The 20,804-nt window shown below is 36.8% G+C and overlaps 1 protein-coding gene across 4 annotated transcripts in view; it reads left to right on the top strand.

Annotated features, from left to right (window-relative positions):
• Nucleotides 1–18,101, top strand: part of LOC109108876 (AN1-type zinc finger protein 3-like) — a 36,007-nt gene extending 17,906 nt beyond the window's left edge. For 3 of the 4 annotated variants that reach the window (XM_042769450.1, XM_042769447.1, XM_042769449.1), the window contains exons 2-6: nt 3,312–3,352; nt 3,458–3,637; nt 4,070–4,135; nt 6,014–6,181; nt 11,514–12,942. In XM_042769450.1, the coding sequence (XP_042625384.1) occupies nt 3,325–3,352; nt 3,458–3,637; nt 4,070–4,135; nt 6,014–6,181; nt 11,514–11,668 (597 nt within the window). In that variant the 5' untranslated portion in view covers nt 3,312–3,324 and the 3' untranslated portion in view covers nt 11,669–12,942. Of the gene's footprint in view, nt 1–3,311; nt 3,353–3,457; nt 3,638–4,069; nt 4,136–6,013; nt 6,182–11,513; nt 12,943–18,019 lie in introns of those variants that run through there. The other variant, XM_042769448.1, reaches the window with a different exon arrangement.
• The last annotated feature ends 2,703 nt before the right edge of the window (nt 18,102–20,804 follow it).

Genomic DNA, 20,804 nt, shown 5'->3' with positions numbered 1-20,804 from the left:
TTTTGTTTACGCAGCGCGATACGCGATGCAGCGTTTAAAAAGACAGTAAAAGTCATTATAATCAGTAATTATGTTCCCACTGGAATGCAACAAATGCCTTGTTTGTAATGGGGTTTTATTGTTTTTGTCTTGTCGCGCTGGGACACACGGCATCACGGTACGGTAACAGTTCCGTTACACGCTTGAGGTATTCAGCCAATCACAACGCACTGGGTAGCTGGCCAATCAGCATACACCTTGCTTTTTGAAACAATGAGCTTTGTGAAAATCGATGCAGGAAGGCAGGCCATAGAGGAGAAACAGTAATGTACAGTATGTGGAAAATAATGTTTTTTGAACCTTAAACCACATAAACACATTGCATTACACCAAATACACAAAATAATGTTCTTTTTAGCAACGACATATGACCCCTTTAATGAAATAAAATTGTTTGTTTGTTAAATAGCTACGAGGTAATGTCTATATATGGGTGATCTAGTGGATTAAATGTAATTTATATTGAAGTTTTTGTTTACAACTGTACGAATGCAAACCAAAAGATCTAATTATTCATAACAAAAATGTTTGACATTAAAGTTAAATCAAAATCTGTACTGTTCCACAAAGACATTTCTTTGTGTGTGTAGATAGAGGGCGCTGCAGTTCAGAGGGGCTGAAGTGTAAAGGCCAGCAGTGGCGTTTCATTTTTCATCCCATTTCCGAACTTCCATCTGGCATCTTCCATTTTAACACCTGTTAGCACGTCAGTCTTTTCATTTTCAAGCATGCATTATCTTTTGGGAGCTGGTGCGTGCAGGGAATGAGTGTGGAGAGTGAGATCATCTGTTGTGTTTGGATCCGCCGTCCCCTGTGATTCCCACAGAATACTCTCATTATTGCTAAAGAAAGCCGTCACCAATTCAATGTTGCTTTAATTTTCTTTCAAGGTAAGTGCAATAATATTAGACCTTGAACAGCAGCTACTTTTTAAATAAGGCAACATTCCCATTGCTTGCTGAGTTTTGTTGACATCACACATACAGAGATGTGGTTTCTGTGTGTATTCAGTTGATATCAGGTAGGACTTCACAGGCTGGTGAATAGATGCTAAGACTCTGGAGTGTCCTGTTTGAGAGGATCGTTGCATTTGGATCAGTCAAAATGACTCCCGAATCTGAATAGCTTTTATAGCATTTGAGACTTTGCGTATGTTAGCAGATATTACATCATCTTTTGAAGATACATAATTGTCATTTTTGAAAAACATTTTCGTTATTAAATAAAAGAAGTACAACATTAAAATGTTAATGTTGTTTTGTTTAGTATGTAGTTAGAGCCAATTATTGGCAGGTGGGTTCCTTCTGTAGGAAGCGCGGCATCAATCACATCTCTGAATTAGATTGTGTTATTGTGGTTATTTAGTAAAATGGCTTGATTAATGGTGTGATGTGATTTGTGTTTCTCAGGTTGTTGAATGTGCCACACACAGTGAGTCTTCAGAAGGTGGGCTGAGGTGTGTGCGCACTGGAGTCTTGATTGGGCTGTTTCCTCCTTTCATAAGCCATAATTGCAGATGACATTTAACAGGAGATGTCAGATTAATCTGGAGAGAGGCTGGCTTGATTGGCCTGCAGTCATTTGACTTAGGAATACCATGCGCACACACGCAAGCACACACACGCACACAAACAGTAGCATTTCCTGAAAATATCTAAAAGTTTGGCTGCACAGTGTGTGTAAAATGTCATGTATGTTTCAGTTAAAGTGTGTGTGTTTGTGTGTGGGTATGTGCATTGCTAATGCCTTTTCATGTTATTTTTTACAAATCATTAAGATTTATTTTACTATCATAAAGGTGTTTATTTGATTATCTATTGCCTTTTTAGCATTATTGGTTTTAATGCAATCATTTACAGTTTGATTCATTTTACCAAGTTTTTTATTTTAAAAAAGCAACTTTTTTAAATTACATTTTCATAATATAGTAGCAAGCATCTTGTTTGTTACTACTAGCTCTCATTATGTAGCTTTAATTACTGATAATTACCTTCTTTTTGGATCATTAGTCAGCAAATCCATGGTAAGCATTGCAAGGGTAATGAAAGTTGCAAGTATGGAGTGTAGCTTTAATCGATTCAAGTGGCTTCTCACAAGTCAAAATGGACTCACTCACAGATACTTATGGTCGTTACATTTTGGATTTGATTAAAAGTGGTGATGTATCATTGGTCGTCGAGGTGTTTACTTTGTAATTAGTTTATTCTTCCACCCATGTGATCTATTCTGGCTGATTTGTGGACCAGTTTTTGGTTGGTGGGCATTATAGCATTGATCAGCCAGTCATAGTGTTCAGGAGGCACCTGATGTGTTTCAATGGATCGACAGGTTTAACCGTTTCGGATTATGTCAGTGACAATCATTATAATCAGCACTGTCAAAAACAACTTTCCAACCTTTTTATTTCTCATACACACACAGATGCCCCATTGGTGTGTTCATGTAGTGATGTGCTCTTCAAGACTCAAATGTGCTCATCTTCTTATGTATTATTCCTACCCACAATGCCCTGCTCTCTCCCCATGCATCCTTCCGCCTGCTTGATTGGGCGCTGATTATGATTGCTCTTGATTGTGCTGAAGAAGGTCTGTTGATGTTGTTTTCATTGGTAACCTGTGTCATCCTGAGAGAGAGTTTCCAACGTGTGCAGGAAGTGCAATGTCTGTTTGCGTGTGTGTAAAATAGTGTTTGATGTCTCCACCCTCAGTCTGCAAGTGAAGAACAGTGAAGAGCTCTCCACTGAAGAGGCGTCTGAAGCTTTGTTCACACTGCAAACAATTCCGATTTGTTTTTCAAATGTCCCCACTAAAATAGCTTGTTAAATAGGTATTGCTCTTGTGTAGGGTAAACTTGATTGCAAGCCATAGGGTTGTTTGTTTTGTGAGTTTTGTTTTATGTTTTTTCGATACTTTTTGAGTTTTTTTTTTTTTCAGTGAGTCAGATGAACTTGTTCTAAATCAAACACATCTTTATCCAGTAATCACAAACAATTGGAAAGTTCATGCAGGAAATGCATTAAATAAAAGTATGGGAACCCTTTCGTTTGTGTTTGTTTTTTTTTTTTTTTTTTTTTTTTTTTTTATAAAGGCTTCACATTTTTATTTCTTTTTTAATTTAGTATATTAATAAATTAGTATTTTTTTTTTTTGAATAAAGGAATTCAGCAGCACTTTAGGTTTTGTTGTAGTATTGAAATCAGTACCAAGGATCATGAAGTATCTCTATATAGACATTCAAGGGAATATCTTCTTTCTATCCTTTTCTCTCTCCAGGTCCAGCAAAACCATGAACCTTTGCTCCAAATGTTTTGCTGGTAAGTGATTTATATCACATGGTCTGTATAATCACGATTATACTTGAATCAGTGTGTCTGAACTGTGTTTGAAAGACGCTCATGCTTTGTTGTTCTCTTCATCAGACATACAGAAGAAACAACCAGACGAGGACTGCACTCCAGAGCCCGCCCCCAGCTCAAGCAATAGCCAATCAGCAGTCTTCTGTAATGAGACGAGCAGCAGCAGTAGCCAAACCCTGTCCTCCAAGCCAGCCAGCTCTGAAGAGCCCTCGACAGAAGCCACAACTCTTCCTGCACAGGACGGTGAGGACACACAAATTCTGTCTTCAAATAACTGAGATGACATTTTAGCGCTTGTCGCATCTAGTCTCAGATGGGCCCTAATTGTTTTAATATCACACAGCAGTCATAGAGAATGATAGACCACTGCAAGATAATACTGCAGATGAATAAGATCCACAGACACATTATAATGTGTTTGTTTATTAGCTTTTAGGAATGTGAAATGCCAAAATCGGAGTTGAAGACAACCAGAAAGTCTGAATCCTTAGAGATCTAGACCAGTGAATCTCAAATGGTGGGTTGCAGGGAAAAACGCTTCTTAATAGCAGCGCCAAGGTCATGGGTTTGATTTCCAGGGAACGCATGAACTGAAAAATGCAATGTACATCGCTTCGGATAAATGTATCTGCCAAATGCATAAATCTAAATCTTATATCATTCTCTATCTCCTAGAAGTCTCCAGTACAGACACAGCTCGAGGCACGCTATCCACTCCTACAAAACGACCCTGCGACTCAGGTACATCTCACCACTGTTCTTGTATATGTGTGTGTCTGGCAGCTTTTAATAATCGTCTAGCACATCACACCACTGAAGAACTGAGTTGTAAGTCTACAGCAGCAAACGAATGTGGTTAGAAAGACTCAAATCAGCTGTTTGAAGGTAATCCACTGTTACAAACTGCACAAATGTTAACTGTCTCTGTAATGTTTTGTTGTGTTTTTATTTTTATTTAATTCTTGTTTTTTTTTTTTTTTTTTTTTTTTTTTGTGAATCAATACAGAAATGTATTAATACTTTACACATTCTTTTCACCTCTCCATCCACAAAAAGAAGAGTTTTAAAGCTCTGAAACCACTGAAAGCTCTGGTTTAGACTGACTAACAAAGGTTAGAGAGAGCTAAATCAATAGAGTAGAAGCTTTGGTCAAACCATGTGTTCTTGCAAACTTTCTGCCGCCTCTGAGATCCCTCTGCAGTGGCTCCAAGTTATACCCGCTTCCTAGGACTGGGCGCTATGGCGATATATTTTGTGATTCACATCTGAAGCAATCACAGAAAGTCACCTCTCAGACAGCTTGTGATCACAGATTTAGTTCTCTTTTGGGCTTATTGTGTTTACACGGTCAAATACACACAAAATGATGTCAGAATGCCCGTCTTGGTCAGTATTCACATAAACACAGCTGGTTATGACACAAATTGATGTGTATCAGGATATTACATCTGTGCATTAGGTCTTAAAGCAGCAGTTCTCAATTCCAGTCCTCACGCCCCCTGCTCTGCACATTTTGTATGTTTCTCTTATGGCTTCAGACGTTTGTTCTATTCGAACGTAAGTGCCCTGAGAATTAGACATCACAGGATATTCCGTCATGATTCTAGTTCAAAGTGAACATATATGTTCCATTCAAAGTGCATCGAAGTGTGCGAGACGTGTATTTAAATTATATTTATTTACAGAGGTATATGATGTCACACTTGTCCGTGTGTGTCAAATCTGTGAATGAATGTTCCGAAGTGAGGTAAACTTTAAGAGATTTTCCCTACTCAGGGAGTAGGGAGCAATAAACACTGTGTAGGGACCATGTTAATGGGAACACAGTTCATGCATGGAGCTCACTTTTAACGAGTTAATTATCTGAATCAGGTGTGTTAACAGAGAGACATGAAAAATATGCAGAGCTGGGGGGCGCGAAGACTGGAATTCAGAACCGCTGTCTTAAAGGGACAGCAGTCTAATTTACCTGCTGCTGTCTGTGTCGTTAATGTTAATCAAACAACAAATGAAAAAGAGTATGACTCACTGCTCTTGACTTAATAGCTCCTGTAGCTTTAACAAGAATCAGTATGTATTTAATTCATACAGTGAAGACTATGCAGTGTTTTATTCTTAATTAATCGATTTGTGTATTATTACTTAGTGATAGTTCACCTAAAAATTTTAATTCTGTCATCATTTACTCACCCACAAGTTCTTCCAACCCTCCTTATCTTTATTCAGTTGTAACCAAAAAACAGAAGAGATATTAAAATATTTATTTATTTATTTCTAATTGTTAAGTGGTAACCAAACAGTTGACAGAATTTGTTGAGTTGAATAGTATGGGAAATCATTTAGGTTTGTAATAAGTGGAGGATGAGTAAATCATGGCAGAATTTTCATTTTTGGGTGAACTATCCATTTAAATTCTACTATTGAATAGACTAACTGAACGTGAAAAAATTATCGTAAAGTTTGAGGAATAAAATTATTCATATTTTGAAATAAGGTTTTGGTTATTGATTGGCAACAGCATTCAGAACACCTTAGCACACACCTAGTAATGCCTACATCCTTTAAATCTCAAACAGCGATGTACTTGCAACTGCATAAGTGTGTGTTTTGTGTGTTCAGCCTCAGGTTCGGAGAGCGAGTCGTCTCCAGAGAAGCGTGTTCGTGTCGGGGAGGCCTCATGTTCTGAAGATTCTCCACGAGTTCCCAAGCAAAAGAACCGTCGGCGGTGCCATCGCTGCCAAACCAAACTGGAGCTCGTACAACAGGAGCTGGGGTCCTGTCGCTGTGGTTAGTATGGCCGTCATCTTATGCCGTGTCGTCTGTGAGATGATGTGACAAAACTAATGCTTCCTGATTCGCATGCGTGAAGTCTGGACAGCTTTGTTGATGGCCACGAAAGTTTTCTAGTTTTGTCACATCACATCACTAGTTCTGAGACGTGTAGAATCATGTAAATGATGGGCTTTCCAATTCTGCCGATTCCATGTGGGTTTGTTCATTCCTTACCTGACATTTTGCAATTTCAGTGAGAATGTTTCGATCCCTACAGAACTAAAGGAGTATATTTAACCCCCCTCGGCCATTTAAATTTTAGACACTAACTGTAGGTAATGAAATAAAGGGAGCATTTAAACATGATTGCACCATTAACATCAGTCCTCCTGGCTGTGCTAGTTATTTTTTGTCTTGTTTTGTTAAACTGAAGGTGGTATTGTAAGTCATCAGTCTAATGACAATTCCCACTGTTCTGCTAATACACTTATGGATCTGACTGTTCCCGTGACAGCTCGCATTGGAGTCATTATCCCGCCGGGGTTTATCTCAGACAGGACTCCTGCAGTTATTGACACCGAAAACTCTGCCGCATTTTCATCCTAGGGTTAGGAAATCTGTTTTGATGTACAGTAGTGGATAATAACTTGCGGTCCAGTGAGCAAGTAATCGATTTAACGGAATTGTTCAAACTAGGGATGCACCAAAATGAAAATTCTGGGTCGAAACGAACCCGAAAATTCTGGATGCACTTAGGCAAAAACGGAGACCAAAAATGCTATTTAATAATTTTTTTTATATTTAAAAATAATTTAGTAAGACTTAAACTAAATTTTAATTATACTGGATTTAAAAAAAACAAGCCAATTAAATAATCACACTTTTATTGAAAGTAAAACAATAAAATTGGACACAAAATATATTATCAAATGTCATTAGATTTTTTTTATGTTCTATGCAACAGAATCAGATTTAACAGAATTTTTTTAGCTCAACAAAGCTATTACTATCAGAGCATGTGTACAGAGCATAGCGTCACGAGAGGGCAGCATCATTTTACCAGTGCTGCCCAGTACAACTATACTACACCATGTTACAGCAGTAGCACTATTCCAAACAGGAACAAGTGTACTACATAGAAATTTCCTGTCGGCGCCTTATTTGAGCAGACTTTGCTTTTCCAGTGAGCATTCAGATGGGCTGTGAGCAACTCAAATAAACGCACAGAAATGCTTAGAGAGGAATATTAAGCGGAGCATCTCACTAGAGGAAGAGTGAAACCTGCAAGCTGAACTATTTGGCGGTGCGGCACGCCATATATTTTCAGCTGATATTTTCTCTTTTGGCCAAAAAAATGAAAATGCCATTCTCGGCCAATGATTTTCAGCGCATCCCTAGTTCAAATGAGAAAATTTACTCACCCTCAGGTCATCCAAGATTTAGGTGAGTTTGTTTCTTTATCAGAATATTTAAAATTCCATGACTTGCTCACCAATGGGTCTTCTGCAGTGAATGGGTGCCGTCAGAATTGGAGTCCAGACAGCTGTAAACAAGTAATCCACACCACTCCAGTCCATCAGTTAAAAGTAAAAGTGCAAGAGACGTGACCTACAGCCAAGTATGGTGACCAGGGCTTGACATTAACACCCGCCAACCCACCAAATGCGGGTGGAATTTGCTTGTGGCGGGTAACACAGTGACTCCAACTAGTCACTTTGGCGGGTTGAATAATTGTAGTGTTTTTAAAAGGCATCTGAAACTACAACTCCCATGAGTATTACATGCACACTAGTGATGTGCGGGTCACGGCCTATTATAATTCAGCTATCAAACTGCCCAGCTATTTCACTTCAGCACCGCATTTCACACACACACACACACACACACACACACACACACTCACACACGCGTGAGCAAATGAGGATTAGCGCATGTAGCCGGTGAAGTCTCTATCCACAAACAGACGTACATCGTCTGCAGATATAAGGTTTTTCATTGCACTTTAACAAGTAATCTGAATGACCTATATATGTGCAATATTTTAAACGAGCCCTCACTAACTGAGTTTAATGCCACAGTTATGTTAGAATGCATCTCATTCTTGTTTCTGTGGCGGTGCGTCGGTCTCGTTATGCGGTGCACGGTCTGGAGCGCTGTATAACTGATGCATCAGTTCAATTGAACTTTACTCCAAATATATGAGCTTACCTGTTTTGAATACTTTATATTTAACGTGTTCATTTATGTCCAATATTAGTGTTAAACTGTTGGACTTTAAATGAAATCTACTATTGATTTTCACCGTTGACTGATTTTGCAGAACATTTAGACTGATAACTTCCGTGCGCAGATGCGGCAAATTTGTCACAGGACGCACAATATGACAGTTGTGTCTGACTATATATGAACTAGCTGTTTTAAATACAGTATTTTTATATTTAATGTTAGTTTATCAGTATGTTTGAAAGTATATATTTTAGATTATTGGTGATTCCATAGGCTCTTTCTCGGGCACCTGCACGGTTTAAAACACCAAATGGTTATGCTATGACAAGAACAAAGAGTCTCTCTCTTGCTCCACCCATGCACGATAATATTGTGTATCGTCGATCTGATCTGTTTTGAAAAATGACCATGACATGACCCGCACATCACTAATGCACACAGTGTTGCCTTGCGCTTGCGTGCTAGTGCAGTATATTCACAACAACAAAAATGTGGCTAGTAAAAATGCTGTGTGGCTAGTAACTTTGGAAAACCACTAGCCACATTGGCTAGTGAGCAAAAAAGTTAATGTCAAGCCCTGATGGTGATCCATACTCGGAATTCATGCTCTGCATTTAACCCATCCAAAGTGTGCACACACAGCAGTGAACACACACACCATGAACACACACCCGGAGCAGTGGGCAGCCATTTATGCTGCAGCCTCCGGGGAGCAGCTGGGGGTTCGGTGCCTTGCTCAAGGGCACCTTAGGCGTGGTATTGCCGGCCCGAGACTCGAACCCACAACCTTAGGGTTAGGAGTCAAACTCTCTATCCATTAGGCCACGACTTCCTATTGTAACGTCTTGTGAAGTGAAAATCTGCATGTTTATATGAAACAGATCCACCCTTAAGCTGTTTTTACTTTAAACCTTTGCTTCTGTCCAAAACACAAGTCCACAGTTCATAATATTGGTTTCTCCAGTGAAAAATTCCATCCCATGTTGTCCTCTCACATGAAAATCCACTGACATATTTGTTTAGAACTGTTTTCACTTATAAACGGTGCTTGATCTGTGTGTATTTCTCTCCTGATTGATCTCCTGATGACTGTCTCTGGAGAAAGCAATATTTTGGATAGAGGATTCATTTTAGACAGAAGCGATGGTTTGAAGATAAAAACGTCTTGGTGATGGATCTGTTTATTACAAAGATTTCGTTTCACAAGACATTAATTGATGGACTGGTGTGGTGTGGATTACTTGTGCATTATTATGATGTTTTTATCAGCTGTTTGGACTCTCATTCTGACGGCACCCATTCACTGCAGAGGATCCATTGGTGAAAAAGTGATGGAGTGCTAAATTTCTCCAAATCTGTTCCAATAAAGAAACAAACTCCTCTACATCTTGGATGGCCTTTTTGGTAAAGTACTCCTTCGAGTGTTTGACTGATTCAGACCTCTGCTAATCGATTCGATTTGTTAATATGAACCGCCTCGATTGAGTGAATCTTTTATGAATTGGGCAGCACATTATGCTTTGTTCATGGTTGCATGCAGTCAGTGAGAACAACGCTGCACAATGTTTTTCTTTCTCATCAGACAATTCAAAAGCTGACAACTCATCTACAATATATATGCACATTTTTTACCATGTGGCTGCAGCTTCAGCGACGTCGCTCCTGAATAGCACTACATGATGCACTGGTGTGTGCAGTGCCGTGCAGCTCTTCTGTGGCTGCAGTAATTGAAACATTGTAAGCTTTTAATCATCTCTGACTCATTAAAAACACCATGTGTATTAATGAATATATTAAACTGCTTAACAAGACTCTCTTCTTAATGAGGCTCTCAGGATGGAATGGATCCTCCTCCGTGTGCAGATCCGGTTTTTATTTACTTGGAAATGAGCTCAGATCACAGTTTTTACACCAGAAGTCAGCCTACTTTTGGCCTACCTATAATTAGGGGTGTTTGCTAGCATAGATATTACTCAACTTGGTTTAAAGGATTTGAGGTCCAATAGTTTTTATTTTTTATTTTTGTATTGTATTATTTTGTACTAATAATTTCGGATTTCATTTCATTACATTTCATTACTATGACTGTCTAGTTTTTAGTTTGTGGGGTTTGCTTGCATAGCTATTTCTCTGTTATATGGCAGAACGCCCTTTTTTAGTTTATTTTATTTTTATTGGATTTGATTGGATTTTATTTTGCATTTGTTTTATAAAATACTTTTTATAAAAATATTTTGCATTCTTCATGTTTAAAATATATATATATATATATACATATATATATATATATATATATATATATATATATATATATATATATATATATATACATATACACACAGTAGTCAACATTTGAACTATTTATTACATTCAAAAATGTTTTTTTGCTTTTCATATTATTATAATATTTTATTTCATATTATTTTGCTTTTAAATAAAATGAATAGCACCTTGGTGGCAACTTTTGTGCTGATACCTTTCCTTTCCTCTTTTTTTTATTTGTTTCAAATTATCAAATATTTTTGTTTTTTAATTTTTTTTGAATAATTTGTCATGTTTAGCTTCTAACATAGCTAAGCTACAAACAATCTAAATGCACAATTATTTTCATACCAATTGAACACTAAACTGAGAACTGAAATTAGATTTGGAGAAGGAAAATAATGGCAAAAATGCACTAAAGAGAATTTCACTGAAGGTTGGACCCGAGTAATATCTAGCTTTAGGATATCATAGAGACTTGCAGGTGGGCTCTTTTTTACTTGTTCCAACAGCTCATTCATAATGCCAGTGTTGCACTGCATGGGCAAGCACCACTAAAATCCTTTTCTTTTTACTTAGAAATGATCTGAGCTCATTATAATCTCTGTGCCAGCTCTCTGGCATTCATTTAAAAAAGCCAACACTTCAGCCGAGTTAACAGTGACATAATTAGTGACTTTTCAGAGCCATTCCTGATGTCTAAAGAGGCTGCGCGTATGGGGAGCAAGGTGTGCTCTCAAGCATGCTGTTAAAATTCGTTAAACCGAGTGTCACGTGCTGTGCTATTAAAATCAACCTTGAGCAGATTATTCTACACTTTCATCTCATTTTGATCGGTCTCCCTCTCTCTTGCTCTCAGGTTATGTGTTCTGCATGTTGCATCGGTTGCCGGAGCAACACGACTGTATGTTTGACCATCTGGGCCGCGGCCGAGAGGAAGCCGTGCTGAAGATGGTTAAACTGGACCGCAAGGTGGGCCGAACCTGCCAGCGCATCGGAGAGGAGTGCTCTTGAACGCCCCCCTGCACACACATACACACACTCTCTCTCACACACACACACGCTTATCCACCGCCCACATGACTTACTCACCTGTTAGTGGCATCTTTTTCCCTCCCAACACATCTCAGAGGACCTACACCCCTGCTTGTGACCTCTGACCTCTGACCTGTGACCCCTCTCAATAGCCTCGTGCTCATCACACACAGGCGACCCGCACAGCCTTAACTTTCTGTTATCTGTCCCTCCACACACCCAAATGCAGGTCAGCAGGTCAGACGAATTTGCCGGTCTGTACTTTGGAGAACTGCTCTCGTCTCAGAGGCTGCGATCGACTCCAGGGGAAACACATCGATCGATCGAGACCTCTGGGAACTTCTGCTCCAGACGTTCCGATGACAGACACTGACCGAGGGAAGGGGGGTGACCTGGATCACACAAGTCACCCCCGTCCCAAAAAAAAAAAAAAAAAGGCCAGGCACGGCTCTGACGCGGCTCGAGCCGATGGGCCGCATCAGAGCCATGCCGTTTTACTTGCGTACACTCACACTCACATATGCACTTACAGCCGTGTTTTCATACGCCGTTCGGCACGAGGGCCGAGGCAAAATCAGACGGTACCCTTCGGTTTGGGTTCGGTTGGGAAAGGGCCGCCCACAGCTCATCTGAGAACTAGTTTGTTCAGGTCTGAATAATCACACTCTGTAACCTCGTACGACTCCCATCAGAATGCCTCTTTTAAAGATCTCGGTGGCTTTTGTGCTCCTTTTTTTTTTTTCTAGCTTTCTCTCCTTCATGCTCATTAGTTCCTTACTTTTTTCCTGCCTACTCATGCTAAACTTTCTTTCTATATTCTCTTGATTCATTCTCTATTTTTCTTTCTTTCTTTCCTTCCCTCCCTTACATGCATTATGGAGGGATGTGTTCAGCTCTGGTGGGAACGAGGAAGGTGGAGTCGCAATTTACCGGCGCTTTTGTTTTTTGTTTGAATTTTTTTATTACTTTGACTGGTTTTCTGTTGAGATGTCGACATGGACAGAACTGAAGAAAAGAGATGAATATTGTGTATCTTAAGAAAAATCCTTATTTAACCTCCTTTGTGTTTCTGGTTAACTCTCACTCTAAGCATAGAGCTGCATTACTTTGCCCTTTTTTAGGTTAACATAAAAAAAAACATACAAAAAATGAAGATATGGATAAGAAATTTCTGTAGCCTTTCTTTTTTGTTTTCTTGTTTTCCTTTTTTCCTTTCCTCTTTTGCTGAAAAAAAATAAAACTGGATTAGAGGATGTGTGGTATGCTTTTCATTTTTACTATATTAAACTGTGATTTTCATTTACATACACAGAGCTTGTGCAAAAAACATGTTGATTTAAACAGCTGAAGAACAATTCATAAATACTAATACACTACCATTTAAAAGTTTGGGGTCAGTAGGTTTTTTATTAATTTTTTTGAATTAAGTTTCTTATGATCACCGAGGCGGCATTTATTTGATAAAATACAGTAAAAAAAACAATGATATTGTAAAATATTTTAACATTTTAGAATAAGTATTTTCTGTTTGAATATATTTTAAAATGTAATTTATTCCTGTGATCAAAGCTGAATTTTCAGCATCATTACTCCAGTCTTCAGTGTCACATGATCCTTCAGAAATCATTCTAATATACTGATCTGCTGCTCAAAAAATATTTATTATTATTAATGTTAATAACCGCTATGCCGTTCCTTATTTTTGAAGAAACAGTGATTTAGATTTTTTTTTCTAGGATTATTTAATGACTAGAAAGAAAAAAAAAAAAAGTTATTTGAAATAGAAATCTTTTTTAACATTTTTACAATTTATATATATATATATATATACTTGGTGCCCCATTACCCCATTATTATCAATTTTGATTAATGCATCCTTGCTGAATATAACTATTAATCTCTTTCTCTTCTTCAAAAAATGTATTGTACTGACTCGAAATTTTTGAGTGGCTGGTGAAGCTGTAATTAAATATAAAGGCCAAAATATCGACTGGGTAAACCAGTTTTCTTCAATAAAGGTTTTAGCCTTAATAAATTATTACAACAGACCTTTTTATGTGCAGGAGATACTAAAAGAAAAAGACAGAGCTTGGAAATGCTGGTCCAAAAAGTAAACGGAGACTGATTTGGAACAGGGCAGACAAGAATTCTCATTTTTTAATGTGGTTAAAAAGAAAAATTGTCAACCAACATAAGCCAAACTTGAATTCCTTTGACAAATAGGTTAGCCATAAAAGCTGGAAGCACAACCGCAGGACAGACAGAAATTAGCGGGCTGGAAGAAGGGCTTCATAAATTTCTCTGGATGAAATGAACACCTGTGACCCAGTTTCAACAAAACCTGCATCAGGAGCCCCGCAAATATGGGTCTGATGGCGACCATTCATAAAGCACTGCTGTTTAAGGTCAGTGATGTGTAACCTGTGATTGAGAAGCTATGATCCTGGATCCCATGAGCGCAGCGGAGGCTACGGAGGTCTGGAAGCTTTAAGTCCAGTCATGAGCTCATAATGACTGTCTGAAACCAGAGGCGGCTGTCTTACTGCCAAGTCAGCCAGTGACTTAATAGAAGCTATTTTCTTTTATTTCAGACACAGTCAACATTTTGTTGCGTCATATGGTCGTGTAAAAATAAGAAGTCTGGACATTCCATGAATATGGTACATTTTAATGTCCTCAGACTTTATTTTTATTTTTTTATGAGACTTATTACCTAGGGTTGAATTTAGGTAAATTTGGAAACATTTTGTCATTGAATTGACTGGAGAAAATGTCTTCATTATACTGAATTCACCCTATGTTTGATAAACTGGTATCTAACAAAATGGATTCACCTACAACATGAAAAGCCTCCATTTTTAAATGCATTAAGTATCTATTCCCTTTTCAGTTGTATATAATTAAATTCATGCAATGTCAGTGTGTATTTTTTATTTAATTAAGTTTATGTTATGTTTTTGTTTGTATATAATTAAATTCATGCAATGTCAGTGTGTATAAGACAATATATAGAATATATAAATTAAAATAAAACCCAAGTTTCAAACAGTTTCCTATCTATCTATCTATCTATCTATCTATCTATCTATCTATCTATCTATCTATCTATCTGTATATATATATATATATATATATATATTATTCATGCATTAAGTATCTATTCCCTTTTATGTTGTATTTAATTAAATTAATGAATTTTTTGTGTTTATTATATTATATATATAGAATAAAAATCATTCTAATATGCTGATATCATTCTAATAGGCTGATTTGGTACCCCATTATTATCAATTATTGAATTGTTATAGGTGCTTCAGTTAACAATGGCTTTTTTTTTTTTTTTTTGATGATGATGATGTTGTATTTTTAGATTTTGCTTTATGCTTTATGATTATTTTTATTTTATTTTCAATCTTACCCTAAACTTTTGAAATATAGTATATCACGGTTTCCACTAAAATGTATTATTAAGCAGCACAACTGTTTTCAACATTAATAATAATGAGAAATATTTCTTGAGCAGCAAATTAGCATATTACAATGGTTTCTGAAGGATCATGTGCGACACTGAAAACTGGAGTAATGATGCTGAAGATTTCAGCTTTGCATCACAGAAATAAATGACATTTTAAAACATTCAAACAGGAAAAAAAACATTTATTTGAAATTATAATATTTCACAATATTACTGTATTTTTGATCAAATAAAAGCAGTCTATATAATATGTACTGTGTTCATAGCAGTTGTCAGTTGTATGATGGATGTAAGGTAAGCGGATGATGAGTGTTGAATCTTCTCAGACATCAGTCTCACAGCTCTGTGTCAGCAAAGACAGGACTCTCTAATCAAATAGCACCTTCAGATGCAGTGTGCTGAGACTCAAACAGGACCACTGCTGCACTGGCAGCCGCTCCAAAGGCAGATGGGCAGATCAGTTAAATAAATGGAGACAAAATATTCCTCATAAACTGATTTTGATAAATGTGTGGCTTACTGTGATGAAATGTTCAAACCAAAGCACTGTGCAGAGTTCAGCATTTATTGAACAAATAGGAGCTTGTTCTCAGTGTTATCAGGTCGTCTCATGCGTTCTTTAGGAAATCATAGTTATTTTTCTTCTGTCACTGTATAATAAAGAACATGGGGTGAATTTGAAAATTTAGCAATTTTTTTAAACACTGTATTAACTTTTAATTAGGGCTACACGATCAATCGCATGCGATTCCCATGTGTGTCTCATCAGTAAAGCCGGTTCTGTGATTAGCAGTAAATGTCCATCACCTGCTTTCAAATGGAGCGGCATTTACTACATTTTCAAATGGAGGCATTTACTACAACATTTACACTACCATCTGAAAGCAGGTGATGGACATTTAATCCAGGGGTTTCTTCATTTTTACAAAGATTTTTGTTTAGCAATTTCTCAAGAATAAAACAAACAAAAAAACCTTTTAACTAACACCAGCCACTTCCTTAATGACATCATCCAGGAAGTGACATCACTTTGGAGCAAACTCATGAAATCAACAGCACAAACTTCCTTAAGTAGCCTATTATCGGTGGATTTGATGAATGGCTGGCCTTTTGTGGTATATGTTAGTTTGTCTCACATCTTGTTGCGATAAAATTACAGAAATCATTTTGATCATCATTTCAAGATTATTAAAAACAAATGATAAAATTTAAAATAATCTTTAAGTTTACACACTCATGTAAAACAGATGTCAATCCTCCACTGAGAAAGACTTTAGCTCTTCCTATGCAGTACATTTCATTGCTCTTAAATAATAATGTTATGGAAGGTATAAAGAAAGGTAATTGCGACCTTCTTATGAGTAGTGTAGATTTCTGAAAGTTTGGAGTGGCATTGTCCAGAAAAGCATCTTTATAGACATATAATATATTAGGCCTATATTAGTTATACGAGGGCTCAGATTGGCCGTCAATGCCCATCACAGAGCCCGTTGTCTTGTCTTGATAGGTATTGGTGCTGTAGTGGATTTGAGGATCGCTGTGTCCACTTGTAATCCACTCAAACCCTGATCCTCTGACGACCAGCGGTTGGCCGCTCATGCGTCTGTAATCCAAGCAGATTCTCCTCAGCATCCGGTAACAAGCGTCCCGCTGCGTCCTAATGCTGTACTCTTCAATTAGCCTCATGTTTCTCTTGCACTTCTTGCGAATGTTTTCCTGAGACAGAACGATTTGTTCTGGCTGATAGCAAGTGAAAGCTAATTACAGCTGGATTAATGGAGTTAGTGTGTGCTTGTAGGGTTAATGCGTCTATATGAGGATGTTTTTCTAATCAAATAAAGATGGCCAGCAGTGGACGTCCTTATTTACTGTTATTATACTGTTATTATACTGTTATATATTAGTCAGATATCTGTGTGGAGGATGAGGGAGGAGAGACTGCAGGGTGTCTGATGTGATTTGCGTTCATTATCTCTAAGAGTCGAGCTGAAATTACATCTCCTGTTAATTAAATGAACAATCAGTCTTAGGCTTTTAGTGTCGACAGTGACCCCTCTCATATCTCTCTTAATCTTCTGCTCTTTTCATGTATTCAGTATCATTCCTGCCACTTAATCTATGATTTATATTATAATGATTCAAGTAATTTTTGTGAAAATAAAATGCCAAAATATGTGATATGTGAAATATCATTCCATCATCATTGCAGCATAAAAAATATGTTTATGTAAAAATTAAAACAACATATTCTGATCTGTACTTTTTAAAAAAAACATGAAAAGAAGAAGTGGTCATACTACATTTTATTTTATTTTAAGTGATTAAAAACGTATTACTGACAAATGTGTAAAACCTATTGGTTTGAAGGATAGTGGCAAAGTAAAGATTTAATATGAAGAAAAATTCTGATATATTAACTATTTTTGCTAAAAATAAATCCATCAGGACACACTCTAAAGTATATAAAAGAAATGCTGTATTAAATTTATATTGTTTTGATGTTTGAAAACTCTTTTTCATCATATAAAAATATTTCTGTTTTATAGATTGTGAAATTAATTTTCTGTTTTTCATAATGGTAATTTTAGAAAAACAAACAACAACAACAACAACAACAACAACAACAAAATAAATCAAAATAGCACATATCAGGATTTAAACTGTATTTATTTACCTAAATTTTACTGCAAATGTATATATAAATTTTACTGCAAATATATATTAAAATAAAACCATATAATCTTATTCTTATTTAAGAATAAATAAATAAATAATAAAATAGTTTTCTTGAGACAGAACTGTTTGTTCAGGATGATTATTCTAGATATACTGTAAGTACATGAGCGCGTGAGCACACACACACACACACACACACACACACACACACACACACACACACACACACACACACACACACACACACACTACTGTCTTTGTGATATTTAGTAGCTATCATCTCCATTTATTTCATATGTCCGTAATTTCTTACAGTTTTTGTGCATCACTACAATTCTTAAGTTTGCATGGGGTTGGTAAAATTGTAATGTTTTTAAAATAAGTCTCTTATGCTCAACAGGGCTACACATGACAAAAATGATCCAGTAAAAATAAACAACAACTTAATATTGTGAAAATGTCACAATAATGTTTTCTTTTTAATCCTTTTAATTCTGTGAAGCAAAGCTGAATTTTCAGCAGCTTTAGAAACTTCTCTTATTATTATCAATGTTGAAAACAGTTGTCCTGCTAAATAATTATATGGAATTTCAGTTGTTTCAGGATTCTTTGTTGAATAGAAAGTTCAAAGGAACATTGTTCATTTAAAACAGAAATGCTAAACATTTAAGCATCAGTGTAAATGACAAACCAGTTACCACCAATTAAAAACGCAGTTTTTCTATCTAGAATTATTGAAAGGGAATTGGATCCTGTGTTCAACAGCAAAATGTTGTGGCTCTCAGCAGGTGTGTGACGGTGGGCCGTGAGGTTTCTCAGTCACTGTATTATGAACAGCTCAAAAACAGAAGCTGTGAGGAGGTCTTTTGCGAGTCTCTGTTCTTCTCCCTATTATCACCTGAGCTGTCTTTTTATCCATGTCTTTCTTGCCCTTTCCACTGGCTGCTGAGGATTACTCGTGGACAACTCAGAGATAAACCAGTAAAATGGATAAATATTTAATGACACATCGGTGCTGGAAGGGATAAAACAGATAAGTGAAGGGATTCACTCTCAGATGAACAATAGCAGTGAAGCGGGAAGTTCAGCTGGACGAGTGTCTGGTGCTCAAAGACGAGAGATGTGGGGACCTGACATTCATTTTAGTGCCGTTTCGCACTTCATTAAGAGTTTTGTTTAGTTGTGAGTTCAGCAGTTGTAATATTTTTTAATTGCGTTATTTCATTATGCTGTTATACTATAATGACTTTTTAGAATAGAATACTTCCTCACTACTAAAGCATCTGAATGCAGTTTTATGTATTTTTGCACCTTTGGAGCTGCTCTTTTCACAGAATTTCATAATTGTTCACCAAACTTAAATCTCCCCAAACAGACGTTTGGGAAAGAAACATAAACCATTCGCCTTATTAGAAGTAGGTTTGACATCTGAATGATTCTGAAACTGATATTTCAAGGTAAAATGTTTCCATATAGTTGCTTTAATAGTTGACTGGAATAATTGACACAATGGTTTTATTTACTATTTAAATTCTGGTCATATTTCAGAATCAGACTCAGTGTTAATTTTTGTAGTCTTGCATTTCAAGTCTGGTTTGGTCTACTTTGCAACAGAAGCAGGAACAGAATGACCGACATGAACAACAGCCAACCACATCTGGGTCAAGCTGAATTAGATCAGATCACAATAATAGACTACCAGAGAAAAGATCTCATTCAAAATCTGGCATAGAACTCTCCAGAAGACGCACAGAAAACAGCAAAAGTACTGAAACTGTGTGTGTGTGTGTGTGTGTGTAGAATTTGCAGTCAGAATGTCTGGAAGTAATTTAATGATTATTTTGCAGACTGACAGAATATGGTTATGAATATGTAGTTTAATCGCTTCTGCAGTATGTGGCTTAAAAGAGTCAAAACCATGAACCTGGTGATCTTTGGCAAATCAAGTGTCCATTAAACATTTTGAATGAGGTTAAAAACTAAGGATGAATAAAGCAAACACAGTTAGCAAGTGAGGTAACGGTCAGAAGTTAATTACAATTTATACTGAACAATATTAATAGCAATCAGTTCACACATACACTACCGTGGGGTCAGTAAGTTTAAAACAAAAAGTCTGATCAAAATTGTGAACTATTACAAATTAAAATAACTGTTTCTGTTTGAAAATATGTAAAAATGTAATTCATTCTTGTGATGCACTTTACTCCAGTCTTCAGTGTCACATGATTCTTCAGAAATCATTCTAATATTCTGATTTGCTGCTTAAGAAACATTTCTGATAATTATCAATGTTGAAAACAGTTATGCTGCCTAATATATTTTGTGGAAATGTTTGTTGTTTTATTTTTTGGTGTTTTTATTATATTGATGTTAATTTATTTTGTAACTTTTTCATTTTTCTTTATTGTTATTTTTACTGTATTTAAAGTATAAAAAATTTATTGATGATATATGAAAAGATTTTTTATTTGTTAATGATTTATGATATTTTTTATTGTAATTAATTTGTTGTTTATGTTATTCGGAGTGTTAAGATGGGTGTATCCGTTAGGTAATTGTGTGCAGACAGCTCTGTTGGTGATGTTCTCCTGATGTCCATGATAATAGGGTTTGCAGTGAATTTCAACATTTTAATTTCTCCTGTCTCGCCCCCCTCTGTCTTTTCCTCCCTCTCCTCTCTCTCTCTGAGTCTCGTTGGCTCCTCTTATTGATTTTTCTGTCCCTTGGACTCTTAAAACAAACCAAAGTGGTGGAGATTGTTTTCTTTGGAAGGTTTCTCTCTCTCTCTCTCTCTCTCTCTCTCTCTCTCTCTGACAGGGGGTCTTTTCCGGTGTCTATCTGCTTTCTGTTGTTCGTGAGCTGAGAGGGCACTGGTGTCATGGAGAGCTGTAGTGTTTGGAGCGTTTGGAGCGAACGGCTTTGGAATTTCAATCAGCCGCTGCGAGTGATCCAGCAGGAAAA

This window comes from Cyprinus carpio, chromosome A13 (assembly GCF_018340385.1).
Source record: "Cyprinus carpio isolate SPL01 chromosome A13, ASM1834038v1, whole genome shotgun sequence".
Taxonomy (NCBI): Eukaryota; Metazoa; Chordata; class Actinopteri; order Cypriniformes; family Cyprinidae; genus Cyprinus; species Cyprinus carpio.
This window is presented reverse-complemented; position numbering and strand designations above follow the sequence as displayed.